Here is a 13,654-nt window from a genome sequence, read left to right on the forward strand (position 1 = left end):
CAGGTTTCGTTTTCACATCGTGCTTCTCTTTTCAAGCTTCTCCTCAAAGCTTTAAAAGCAACTAGGGGAAGGGTGCTTCTCTTTTCAAGCTTCTCCTCAAGGCTTTAAAAGCAACTAGGGGAAGGAGACGCCTAAGCCGATAGCAAATATTGTCCTTTTGGGCTTCTCTTTTCAGGCTTCCCCTCAAGGGAAGGTTTTCACATCGTGCTTCTCTTTTCAAGCTTCTCCTCAAGGCTTTAAAAGCAACTAGGGGAAGGTTTTCACATCGTTATAAAGGGTATTTTGTTCTCCTCCAATATATGACATCACAACAAAAAAAGAAATTGACTGAAAATCTTTTAAAATATATCAGGTATATATTTATTATTAATAGAATTTCGTTTGATTATAGAAAATACTATGTTAGTTCTTGTAACTATCACGGTAATTGTGACTACCACTTAAAAAGTAATTATCAATACAAATTTGAGTTCAAAGATAACTGTGAATGCAACTATTAATGTGATTATTCCAACTATATTTAGTATCATACATGTAACGATCATAGTCGGAGTCATCACTCTTAGATACATTACATTGGTAAGTAGAGTTCCCAAAAAAAAAAAAAAAAAAACTTCTCTAGTTCAGGGCACATTGAGAGAATTAGGAAGCATGTGTTGTTATAGATTCAAACCAGTGTTAGATCACAAACAGATACTTCATAAAGATGTAAGATTGAGTAGCAGTTCATAATCAACGAGACCCAGTTACTACAAGGCATTTTAGAGAGAGCGTCGCGTCGGAGCGTGGTAGGTTTATGCAGCAGACGATATCGACTGTGTCTTCTGGCGGGGTGGGATTCGGAGCCATAGCTTCAAGCTATCGTATGCAGCAAACCCAATGGCCACAGAAGGAACAATCTGCATAATTGACAAAATGGAAGAGAACTTAGCATGAACAACACACTTCAACCGTTTCAATCTCAACTGTTACCTTAATATAATTAATGCTGAGTCCTGCAAACAACTGCTTCCATCCTTGGTTACGAACGATTATCCTAAGCCTTTCTCTCGAGTTCCCATATCTGACTTCACCATTTAGCGAAGATGGCATATCTCCAACCTGCACATAACAAATCAATGGGTTAAACCGACGAAGAAGGAACCGTTCGTTCATAGTTCGAACTAACATTATAACTGTGGATGTGGGAATTGGAGAGCTCTAGGGAAGATCACGAACGCCCCATTCATTTCATTATATTTACGAGTTCAACAATTAAGGGTAGAGATTTTTATGCAAAAATCCTTCACAATACATGCTTGTCAAACTAATTTTACCCTTTACTGTTCATCTCTTCTTGTAATAGAGGATGCAATTCCAACCAAAAGAATCACTTCCCACAATCTGTCGTATTCAGCAGATATTCAGTCTGATTCGGCTTGAAAAGTAGTCAATAGTGTAGGTCTTCACCCCACTTTTTGGGCAGGTTCGCGGGTCAATGTTTTTGCCCCCGGCAGCAGCTGGATTTCCCCAAAATCAAAAGCAAAATGGTCTGCCTCCCAGGTTTCGTCAAGCAATTCGACTTAAAGAGAAAACCCAGTGTCGCCAAATGCGGACCGATCCATGTTTTGAACCATATTTATTGGTCTGTTTGGTTTTCAATGGTATAAAATCAAGAACTAATCGATTACAGTTTGGATAGACTGGCAGTTCATATGTTTTAGTTGGTTCTGTCGGTCTGGATCGGTTCAGTTCGGTTTTCAAGGAATTTGGTTTCAGCAACAATGAGATTAAAACCCAAACAAGAGTGTTAGAAAATGATGAAGAACAATACCTGCATTTGTCTTCTAACAACATCCAGTGGATAAGTGACCGTCTGCCCCAACAAACCAGCCAGAGCTCCACAGGAAAGCCGCATTACAATAGATTTCTGGTGCTCCTCAGGAACGTGACTTTTAAGTTCTTCATAAACGTAAAACTTCAAGCCAGCATATGGAAGGATTCCAGTCAGTGTTGGACCTATTCAAACATGAAAAACATGTTTAATCAGTGTCCATATAAAATAAACAAGTTAACTTGGTTCAGGATACAAAAAACCATGTAAAGATCAACTAAAAACAATGACAAAAAGAGAAGACAATCAAGACACACCTACACCACGATATAGTGCACGTACTCCACCACTGCTATAAACACGCATTAGAACATCCCTGATGCCATTGTACATAGGTTGAGTATGATAACTTCTAAAACCACCGCTCTTCACCATTCTTGTGTCACTAATCTATATCCCAAGGTAACGAAACGGTTAGATGAACTTCCAAGCACTTAAAACAGAATGAAACAGTTGAACACGAAATTGTTCATATCTTGAATATGTACAAGGTAAAAAATGGGACACGAGGAAGAATATCAGTCTGTAAAATGATCGCAGATTAAAAAATATACTTTTGAAGTTAATGTACATAATGAAATAGCTTTATAATATATACCTGATAAGCGAGTTTTGTCCGTGCCAAGTCTAAGGGATACGTGCACAAAACAGCTGTTCCCCCAGCTACCGAACCAGCTAGAAGATCGATATGAGCCCCAGTTCCTAAGCCAGGATAGTTATTCAAAATCCAACACCGATATTGCTCATACGCCATGAAATGAAGAGCTGCATAAGGAATAATCCGAACAACGCTAGCGCCATTTCCCCTAAAGCATAAAAAGTAGAAAACTTATATTCAGAGGACAGTAGTTTAGACAAAGAAAAGTTCTATACAAAATTCTAAACTTACTTATAAAATCCACGTACACCTTCATGCTTCAGCACCTTCCTCAAAGATTGAAAGACTCCAAGAGATTGGAATCCTTCGGTTCTCGTCTGTCAATGTTCATAATACAGAGTTCAGATTAAATGTTCAGTGAATATAGAACAATTGTACTGATATTGATGTTGTAGTTTATATGTTTCCATCGTAAGCCACCTACTTCTCTTATTCTCCCAAATGAATAAGCTCATTGACTTAAAAAAAGTGATTATACTTCTTGCACCAACAAATATGAGACAGCTCCAAGGACGGTCTAGTGGTAAAGGCTTAGTACATTGGGAGATACTGTAGCGAAACGTTGAGGGGAAGCCCAAAAAAGAAAGCCCAAAGAGGACAATATCTACTAGCGGTGGACTTGGAACGTTACAGATACCCTCCAAGTCCATGGTTTAAGACTCAAATTGAAAACTCAATATCTTAAGATCCTTAATGTCTGAATTGGCCTGGCCTTGAGAATGACAAAACCCTCTTGGGATTGGAAGGAAACCGCGAACATAATGAAACGGCGGTTCCTCATTCTCTAAACCAATCCCGATTGCTATCAACATTTAATCCTACAGTCTTGTAAGGATTTCATGCATATAGGTAAACAAAATTAACAATAACAAAGTTAAATAAAGTTAGTCTCTAAAGAAACCACCTAGAAAGTCACCTGCAAGAGTATCTTAATTCGTTCCAAGGGTGCAACAGAAGTCTTAGCAAAGCCACCGGCAGCACCACCAGCTATCAGCTCTTTAACATAAACAGGTAGACCATCAATGAACGAGACTTCTCTTTTCGCAGACGAACCATCTACAAACCCCGCAACATTTGCTGACAAGGTAGACCCTTGAGACGAATTCATCTTGGATAATCAAAAAAACCTTACCAACTGCTCAAACAAAAACAACTTTGAAACCAATCTCACACGAAATCGATATTATCCACTCTGCAGCTTGAAGAATTCTTTATCCCATCTATCTCTCTGAACACAATGTGAGAAGATCTTTCTCTTAACAGACAGACAAGGCGGCCTGAGAATACCCAGAAAGGATTTGGGCAAATTCACAAGCCGATCTTCTTCTTGAATGACGACAAGATACATCCACAGGAACAATGAGGCTCAGCCTGCAGACGAAATATATTCCAAACCCTTCAATTATAACAATGCCCCCATCAATCTATCAAAGAGATACCGATCCCCCATCAGAATTTGATCACCGTAATATTAAATAACAACTCAAACACAACAAATCCCATCAAAACAAGTATCCGCTTCAACCACCAATTCAGATTTCGATGAAATCAAAACCCCAATTCCAAGAGAGAGTTCCAAATCGAAAACTACAAAATACCTAATCCCCAAAGAACCTATCTAAACAAGGAAATTCATCGAAAATAGAGAATCAAACAAAAGATTAAGAAAAGAAAAAAACATACTCGTGATTTAACGGAGTGGAGACGGGAGAGAGGCAGTAGAAATCGCAGTTTGTTGTCGAAAGCTTAGTGAAAAAGACATAAAACGAAACCGTTCTCGACAACCGCAACGGAAAAGGAATCTTTCCTCGCGGAACCGCCGGATCCCCCGTCTACTCCGTCGTGGGCCTCCCTCTCCTCTCCTCTCCTCTCCGCTCCTCTGAAATCTGGATTGGTTTGTTCTTTCAAGGCGCTTCTAATGGGATTTTTAAAATGTGTTTTTTTCTTTATGTCTTTCATCTCCCATTTCGGAAACGTGATGCGTTGGAGAATCAGGTACAATCAGCCTTTCGGTAGATTCACCAATAAGAATCCTCCACGTGGCTTCCAGTTCACCGTTGACCGAATCAAACGGAGCTGATTATGGTTCATGTATGTGGCCGGCTTTATAGAATAAATATTGTTTTTATTAAAATCCTTTTTAAAAATTAAAAGAAAAAAAAAGTATTTTTAAAATAATATATATATTTTTTTTAATTTTAATTATTTAAAATAGTGTTTATTAAAATTCCATTTGAAATTAGAAAAAAGTAATTATGGTGAACTTTCACATTTTGGTATTTAATTATAATTTATTAGAAGATAATTATTTAAATTGCATCTAATTTTGTATTATAAAGTTTTAAGAAAAAATAATTATTAGATAAAATTGAATAAATTAAATTTTTATTGATAAACGAGGGAGATTTTATTTATTAATATAACAAGTATTATAGATAAATATGATTTTTTTAAATAATTAAAAAAAACAACCCGACAATCTAATCTAGATTGGGTTGAATTGTAAACTCTATTCAGGTTGTTCAAGTCACAAATCCAACCAGCTCGAAATTTTGGATTAAGTCAGTCGGGTGCATTAGACACCGGCTGACTTCTTTTTTGTTTGTAGGGATTCGAATCCCGAAAACCCACCTAACACCATCTAAAATTCTTTATATAACGACTCTATTTTCTACTTAAATAAAACTGTTACTACATGCATAATGTACATTTTTATACGAAAATATTCATTTTAAATAGTTCATAAACAATGTCATGGACTTACACGTTAAAAATAAAATCATTTAAGTCCGTCCAAAAACATATAAGAAACGAAAATAAACAATATATCCAAAAATAGAAAACAACACGTTGTCCTAATCTAACCCTAAAATACTAATAAATAAGATGAAATGCAACTACTCTAACATCGGTTTCATGGTCTTCACACGTCATGTCTCATATTTACAGCAATGTCTTGACTTTACCTGAAATATAAGAGTAACACATAGCTTGAGTATTTTAAAAAACAATGAGGAAGTAACAATAGTGAGACCCATCATTTAAAACATCATTTCATTCCAGTCCGAGTTTAATTGGATGTGTAACACTTCTCTACACACAGCCCACGCGTGTGAACGTGAACCCACCAACCTCGCACACCTCCTGGGCCTACTGGTCGGGCTAGCAGTCCCTAATGAGCTATTGCTAGACACCCAGAGAGAATAGCGGTTGTCGTATCATCATGGCGAACATGATGGTCATAATCAGTCTCATAGTGTACGATTATGTACTCATCATAATGGGAAAGTATCCCAATGCACGTGAACACACAATTATGCATTTCGATCACGATGCAAGACAACAAAAGGACGAAAATGAAAGAAGAAAGAATGAGTATAGTATGGCTCACACTCCCATCAATGGCTTCTTCCTTTTTGTGCATCTATTTTGCTCCTAGGTCAGGCAGAGCTTCAGCATCAATGGCGGAACTTTGTCGAGAAATCGATATCGACATCGAGCTCGGAGATCTCGGATGATAAGCGGAAATCCTCTTCCCTTTTCCTTCATAAATAACACCATCTTCTTCATCTGAAACTCTGCATTTCTCCCCTAATATTATCGTCTTCTGCCATATCAATTCTTCCTCTTTCATCTTCTCTTTTCTCCTCCCTCCTCCTTCCTCCAAATCCTTCCTCGCCACCGAATGGCTCCTCGGAACTTTCATGTTCAAGCTCGTCATATGCTTCAGCCTTCTCTCCGATGCCGATTTTGCAATTTGGCTGGGCGGGCTCGAACTCGCCACCTGCTGCATTTTTGGTGGCAGGGGAAGCTCTTTCATCAGCTCCTCTGTTTCGCCGCCGTCGTTTCCTGATTCTCCAGCTACTGGGGTTGTCCCCGCTGTTGATGAGGTTGTCGTTCGGGAACCGTTTATGTCCTGTTTCTTATGGGCGGTTTTAGATGAAGCTTCGGAAGGCGGCGAGCTTCGTCGGGATCGGGATCGGACGCCGCATAACGCGGTGATCATGGCGATGGCTGCTACCATTCCAGCCGCCATAAGGGTTAGAGAAATTACGGGATGAATTAACAGATTCTCATCTGTTGGAAAGCTTCCGACCATGACTAAAACATTTAAGAAACAGAGGAAAGACAAACCCAACATGTTCATCTTATCCGTTCATTTCCCACAAAAGCTCTGTTTTTTAATACTCTGTTTCTCTGTTTTTGTGACACCCAAGTGGCAAAAACTGATGTTTTTCTGCAAGGAATGGGATTATGTACGAGGAGGAAGAAGAAGAAAAAGAAGAGAAACAGAATGCTTGAATACCGGCAAAAATGGCAGAAAAACAGAGGTGTATGAGCTTGAGCTTTACTGTAATGGAGGCTCTGTTCTTTCTGGTTTGCTATAAATAACTTAAATTTGTTGACAGCCCATTTTTTCAAATGGGTGTTTTTAAATTTCATCTCTTTTCCACTCAACCAATCTCATCCAACGGTCATAAATGTTGGGTTCGTGGACAGGATCGTTAGTGGATTACTCGAACAGCTCGTAGATAACATGATGTTGTAGTTCGGTCGGTAAAGTGGTTAATTTTTTGCGAGTTATTTTAATTAGACGGGATGTAATTTACGGATTCAAGTTATAACGAACAAGTGGAGTATAGAAATTTTAGGTTATTTTTGTGTAATTGACGTTGGATTGAACTGTTAACTCGAATTTATTATTAATTCTAAAATATACATTTTAGTTACTATACAATTATATATACGTATATTTAATTTTATTTAATTTCATAATTATTATTTTTTATTATTTATTATTTATTTTCCATCCACTCATAATTTGTAATTTTTCAAATATATATTAAAATTGAATTACAACTCTTAATTAAATATTTAAAATAAACCAATAGATATTTTGGAATTGAGGTTTTATTTTTGTTAAAAATAAAATTTTGAATAAATAACTTGTACAACTTGAACTAAAGTTCGTTATTTAATAAGGTTTGTGAGTTACTCACGAACACGGTTGGCGAATCAACCAAACTTGATTAGATGATAAAAATTGTCGCAATTTTTGGCTCGAGTCAATTTGAGGGTTTTGTCTCATGAACCCGAAATCGAACCTTGTCAGTTCAGGTTCAAAAAAATGAACCAAATCAACTCGAAAAGCTAATCCAACCCAATTCTGGGTTGGTCCGGGTTGTCGGGTGGGATGTATACCCCTAATGTGAATCGTAATTTGATGATTTTTTTTTTTTTTTTCTATACAAAGTAAGTTTAATAAAATTATGAATTTTTAATTTTGAGTTTAGGAGATCACAAATTTAAATAAATTAATTCCTAAAATATGTAACTTTCTAACTTAATTATAGCTTAAATAATATTGTTAAAAAAAACTAAATTAATAATAAAAAAATACGACAAAAAATCGTCTATTGACATCTCATACATTATATACGAGCGTTTTAATATTTTCATGTTTTGTTTTGTGAGAAGATTCTTGATCTTCATCAAACAAATGAGTGGCCAAGAAAAATAGTGAACATCCAGAAAAAACATTTCAGAAATGGGAACAAAATAATATCATCATCTTCAAAACCATTGACCAATTCAAAGAATGAATCAAAGTAAACGCAGCTGAATTCAGAACTCCCAAAAGATTTAAACAACACAGAGAAAGAAGATGAAGAACAATGATGATTCATAAAAGAAGTCACCACCAGCCATAAAGGATCTGGGTGTACTTACCCTTGAGCCATCTGAAGCTGTTCCTGAAGGACCCCTTCATCTTGCCTTCAACAGAGTACATCTTGTAACTCGCAACCCTTTTCTTCCTCTGAAACTCAGGGTCTCCAAATCTCCATGGCTTTGATGATGAACAAGATGAAGAACAAGAAGAAGAAGAAGAAGTAGACCCAGAAGTTCTTTTACCTTTCTTACCTGAAATCTGGGTTTGTGGATAGGAGGAAGGGGGAGGAGGCCTTGGAGGGCCATAATAGCTTTCAATCTCCATGCGTGACCTTCCATCCATGGAGGACTTTTTTGGCTGTGGTTTTGGAGGAGGAAGATGAAAACGTGGGAGCAATGAGGAACAACAAAAAGGGATGGTGGGTGGGTTGGCTGGCCTTTCTATCACAAACTTTTATAATTACCTTCAGATTCGAAGTATTTGAAAAAATGGACCCAAGTTTCAAAACTACTGTTCGAGTTAAAAAAGACGCTCTCTCCTAGAACGCTAAAAAGGTGGGGGAAACAAGAGTTGTTACGGTAGGAAAGAAAAATGACTAAAAGAAACTAGCGATTCTCTCTTATTAAACAACCTATATTCTCCCGTTAGAACGTTGACAAAAGTCAATGCATTCGAATGAAATCTATCCGACTCAATTCACTTACGTCTCAATGACAACAAAGACTAATTCAATCAAATAATCATTCAAAGTATTTGAAAAAACAGACCGGGACTGAAACTAATATACAAGTTCGGAGTTGAAAAAGGCAGCTCTCCTAGAATGGTAAAAAAGTAGGGACCAAGAGTTGTCACAATAGGAAAAATAAAAGAAACCAAAGATTCTCTCTTCTTAAACAACCTATATCGTCCGGTTAGAACGTTGACAAAAGTCAACGTGCCCAAATGACAATCTTTCGAACTCAATTCCCTCACGAGTTATCCTATTCAGATATACAAACTCAAATGTCTATAAGTATTTCACTTTTGTGCCTCCCAAGGAGCTTGAAGAGGCAAGGAAAATGAAAGAGAAAGCTATGAAAGCCTGAGTTATCAGCTGAAGACATGATCAATGGCACTGACCCAACCCAACAACAACCAGACAGGTTTAAAAACTAATATCAGAAATGAACAAGAACACAGATACCATGTTTCTGTTCCATCGAAATCAAAGCCACACAATTTGTTTATCTTATCTTTCACGCTTGATTTGTGGATTGTTTTAAGAAGAAAAAAGGACCCACTGATGCATGTTTCCAACTTAAATTTCCTTTATCACCAACTAAGGCTGAACCTATCGACAAACTGTACAGTAATAAAATAATTCCAACCCCATCAATAATTCAGAAACATGGCTGAAACAAGTCATGATTTATAATGCATAATTAAATCCTCATCATTTTGTATAATTTCATTCCTTTCAGACAATCACCAGACATAAATTCAAACTAAGAATACAAAGTAACAGCAGCTACCCAGTTGTGTAATGACTGCTGCCTGCTTGGACTCCAAATACAGAATCAAAATTGTGACAAAACATGCAAAATTGTATTGTTTTCCACCAGGGAGTACCACAAATAATGCCCAAATCTTAATGTGAGATCCTACCTTGGTGGTTGGAGAAGGGAACGAAGCAGTGGAAACCTCTCTCTAGTAGACGCGTTTTGAAACTGTGAGGCTGACGGCTATACGTAATGGGCCAAAGCGGACAATATGGCCTAACAGTGGGCTTGGGTTGTTACAAATGGTATTAGAGCCAGACACCGGACAATGTGTCAGTGAGGACGTTGGGCCCCAAGGGAGGTGGATTGTGAGATCTCGCATTGGTTGGAGAGGAGAACGAACAAGATAACCCTTATAAGAGTGTAGAAACCTCTCCCTAGCAGACGCGTTTTAAAACTTTGAGGGGAAGCCCGAAAGGGCATTGGGCTTAGGCCATTACAAATGGTATCAGAGCTAGACATTGAACGATGTGTTAGCGAGGACTCTAGCCCCTAAGGAAGTGGATTATGAGATCCCACGTTAGTTGGAGAGGTGAACGAATGAATCTCCTTATAAGGGTGTGGAAACCTCTCCCTAGCAGCCGCATTTTAAAACTTTGAGGGGAAACTCAGAGAGAAAGCTCAAAGAGAATAATATCGCTAGCAGTGGGATTGGGCTGTTACATCTAATACCGAGTATTGGGGCAAGTTCACCGAGCCCCCCTAACGAGCAACTACCGAGAGAAATAGGTGAAATAAAACAGAGACGAAATCAAAGCCAAGTTTTACCTAGCTTAATCAGAAGTGCATCATATAAGGTCAGCTCCTCAACCACGACAGTGTAGAACATCTGGATGTCATACAGCATCCTTTCATCCTCTGTAGTGACGAAATTGATGCACCAAGATAATCACCTAATGCACGTATAAACCTAGTTTCATCGTCTACAAACATATTACAGAACACATTTTGAAAAATGGTTCAAATCGGAATTCAGTTTTCCTTCAATCCATTGTTTTCAAATGACCTATCAAACAAACCCTAAACATCCAGATAACGAATTTGATTCACTTAAGTTTTGTAACTCAACATAAGAACATGGCGCTGCACGACATAAACACAACCAATTCAAATCAAAACAGATATATAAACATCGATCTTAATTCTAAAATGCAATCGATCACGCAGCCAGCTCTACACTCTCCAAACTAAATAGAAATTCAAGTAAATAACGCATAATAGCCGATCGGAGAGAAGCAAATGGGAGGAGCCATGACAAGAAATGCAAGCATTTTAACATACAAGTAAAGGGGTGATAGAAAACTCAAACGGAAACCAAAAGAATCATACAGCACCTGAAAGCGAGAGCGAGAAATCAAAAGACCAAACAACCAATCGATCTATTCTAGTAATATTATTGATACTGAGTAAAAATAATTTGATCCGAATCATTCATACCAAGATACAATAAGTTCCTATGAATTGGATAACGAAATATCTAATCTCTCCATATAAATTCGATGATAAAAAAGATTAACATTTTACATGATGATCATAAGTGACTCGATCTTAATTATAAGTGACGTATGAACTCGTGCCTATAACAGTTTATCCTTTGATTTGCATGAAAGTAAAGTGTATATTGCACGAGAATAATAAATGAACTGCTTAGCCGAAATTTTGGATTGGTTGAGTTGATGACCTAACCAACCCAAATATTAACCCAGCCAAAATTTTGGGTTGGTTCAGTTGATGACCTGACCAACCAAAATTAGGTTGGACTTGGTTGTGCTGTCCAATTTTTTTTTTTTTTTTTTTTAAATATACTTATTCACAGTATATGTTAAATTAAATTTTCCTAAAATTCAAATATCAAACATTTATAAGTTACAATGCATCACTAAAATAGGCTACAAACGTCAAATATTCTTAATTTTTTAAAAAGTAGGGTTAGGTTGTAACCCTATTTTCGAGTTAATCGGGTAGAAAATGTTAACCTGCAAACTGAATTGAATTTTAGATTTTCTAAAAATTCAACCCAAACTCAAATCCGAAAAAAAAAATCTAGAATCCTTAGTGATTTAAATTCATTCATTTTAAACCCTTTTAAATATTGATGAACGTTTATAAACTACCGAGTAAATTCATGGAACTTATGTAAACACAACTCTACTCAAGGTGGGTCTCGAAAAATCGAAGAATTACAGATGAATGTACAAAAAGAATTAAATTCTGTGAACCGAAAACTCAACATTGCTATTACAAGAATAGCAAACCCTTATGGACACCCTAATATTCTCGCAGAATTTATAGCCGGACAATTACAGAATAGAGTTTCATTGACTAAACGAGACAAAAGATTTACATCTATTTAAAAAAAAAATTAAAACTAAAATTTTCAAAATGCATACATGGAAGTGTTCATACCCCTTGATTTAACGATGAAAAAAAAAAAAGAAGAAATCTTTAAGATTTGCACAAGAAAAATCCAAGCTTTGAAAAAGAATAGTTCCTAAAATTCTACTTCCCATACAAAACACCATGAAAATCAAGCTTCACTTCACCACCACCAAGACACACACCAAATGGAAGAGAAACAGAGCCCACAAAAACGCCGGAGAATTCAGAGAACATGAATTCGTAGCGTAGAAGTAGTAATTATAAGCGTTGGTATTTCCATGAGGCGCCGCCGTCGTCGGCGGCAGAGGCTCCGGGATCAGCACTGGCGGCGGTGGTGGCAAGCTGAAATAGTATTTGAAAGCGGGAGGCGGTGGGGAATGAGATGAAGTCGCCGCCGGTACTGGAGGCGGCGGTGCTGATGGGGTTGGTCGAGGTGGGGATGGGGGTGGGTTGAGTGGGAAGGAAGCCATCGGAGGGGAGTGAGGCACCGGTGGAGGAGATTTGAGTGTCACCGTGGGCGGTGGTGGGGGTGCGCATATGACAGGGCAAGTTGAACATTCGCTGATACAGAGGAGGCTTACCGGAGGCACCACCTCGACGAGACGGTGGTCGTCGGAGGCCATGACGGGTCCGGCGAGGTGGAAGATGAGAAGAATGAAGAGGGTGGTTGTAGTGGAATGTTCCATGGCGGAAATTCAGGTGTGGTTAAGATGAACAAGAAATGGGAGTTGAAATGGATTGCTTATAAATCAAAAACATTCATAAAAACAATAACTTTTGTTACTTTATGGAACAAAATGAAAGAATCAAATTTAGGAACAAAAAAGGAAAGATTCAGCATCTTTATTCCAAAGTTCTATGTAATGGCAAAGGAGTTCATCTAAAAGCTGGAAGCTTGAATTGGGTACTGAAAGCATAACATAGAGCTTATACCTTTCTCAGAACATAATCAACCTTTAAGCACTTTAATCCTTTTGTTTATGCTCTGTTTGATCCTTTTCTTCCCGTCCTGGGCTGCTCTGTTCCTTCCTGGGAATTCCCTGTTGTTTCAATAAGTAATATTCCATGAGGCTTCCCTAACAAGAAGTAATGAAGTGTGAGATCTCACGGTCGGTTGAAGAGGGGAATGAAGCATTCTTTATAAGGGCGTGGAAACCTCTTCCTAGTAGACTCGTTTTAAAACCTTGAGGGGAAACCGGGAAGAAAAAGCTCAAAGAGGACAATATCTACTAGCGTGGACTTGGGACATTACAAATGGTATGAGAGCTAGACACCCGTAGATGTGCCAGTGATGAGGCTAAGGCTTGAAGGGGGTGGACACGAGACGGTGTGCCAGCAAAGACGCTAGGTAACCTTGGAGAGGGGGTAGACACGAGATGGTGTGCCAGCAATAATTAGAGAAGGAAACAACTGTGAGTGAGGACAGTGGGTCCCTAAGGGGGTGGACTGTGAGATCCATTGGAGAAAAGCGATGTTTATAAGAGTGTGAAAACCTCTCTCTAACAGACACCTTTTAAAACCTTGAGAGAAAGCCT

The 13,654-nt window shown here is 37.9% G+C and overlaps 4 protein-coding genes across 5 annotated transcripts; all 4 read right to left on the bottom strand.

Moving 5' to 3' along the window:
• Window positions 1–478: 478 nt before the first annotated feature.
• Window positions 479–4,458, bottom strand: LOC111798849 (mitochondrial carrier protein CoAc1). 2 transcript variants are annotated; one of them, XM_023682198.2, is made up of 8 exons: window positions 4,215–4,458; window positions 3,448–3,902; window positions 2,763–2,848; window positions 2,472–2,679; window positions 2,131–2,263; window positions 1,814–1,998; window positions 973–1,101; window positions 479–899 (listed from the first exon to the last, which is right to left on the bottom strand). In XM_023682198.2, the coding sequence occupies exons 2-8, from the start codon at window positions 3,637–3,639 to the stop codon at window positions 795–797; spliced, it is 1,038 nt and encodes a 345-aa protein (XP_023537966.2). In that variant the 5' UTR covers window positions 3,640–3,902; window positions 4,215–4,458; the 3' UTR covers window positions 479–794. The 2 variants fall into 2 exon arrangements, with proteins under 2 accessions (XP_023537966.2, XP_023537965.2); XM_023682197.2 differs by having other exon boundaries at window positions 3,448–3,955.
• An 873-nt stretch (window positions 4,459–5,331) lies between these two features.
• On the bottom strand, window positions 5,332–7,137 carry LOC147791611 (uncharacterized). Its single transcript, XM_087125713.1, has 2 exons — window positions 5,923–7,137; window positions 5,332–5,497 (listed from the first exon to the last, which is right to left on the bottom strand). Exon 1 carries the CDS (start codon window positions 6,676–6,678, stop codon window positions 5,956–5,958), a length of 723 nt encoding a protein of 240 aa, XP_086981839.1. The 5' UTR covers window positions 6,679–7,137; the 3' UTR covers window positions 5,332–5,497; window positions 5,923–5,955.
• A 934-nt stretch (window positions 7,138–8,071) lies between these two features.
• Window positions 8,072–11,117, bottom strand: LOC147791612 (uncharacterized). The gene has a single exon (XM_087125229.1). It carries the CDS (start codon window positions 8,542–8,544, stop codon window positions 8,227–8,229), a length of 318 nt encoding a protein of 105 aa, XP_086981355.1. The 5' UTR covers window positions 8,545–11,117; the 3' UTR covers window positions 8,072–8,226.
• A 787-nt stretch (window positions 11,118–11,904) lies between these two features.
• Window positions 11,905–13,490, bottom strand: LOC111797990 (uncharacterized). Its single transcript, XM_023680918.2, has one exon. The coding sequence runs from the start codon at window positions 12,803–12,805 to the stop codon at window positions 12,275–12,277; it is 531 nt and encodes a 176-aa protein (XP_023536686.2). The 5' UTR covers window positions 12,806–13,490; the 3' UTR covers window positions 11,905–12,274.
• Window positions 13,491–13,654: the final 164 nt, after the last annotated feature.

This window comes from Cucurbita pepo, chromosome 7 (genome assembly GCF_057944985.1).
Source record: "Cucurbita pepo subsp. pepo isolate OVF chromosome 7, ASM5794498v1, whole genome shotgun sequence".
NCBI lineage: Eukaryota > Viridiplantae > Streptophyta > Magnoliopsida > Cucurbitales > Cucurbitaceae > Cucurbita > Cucurbita pepo.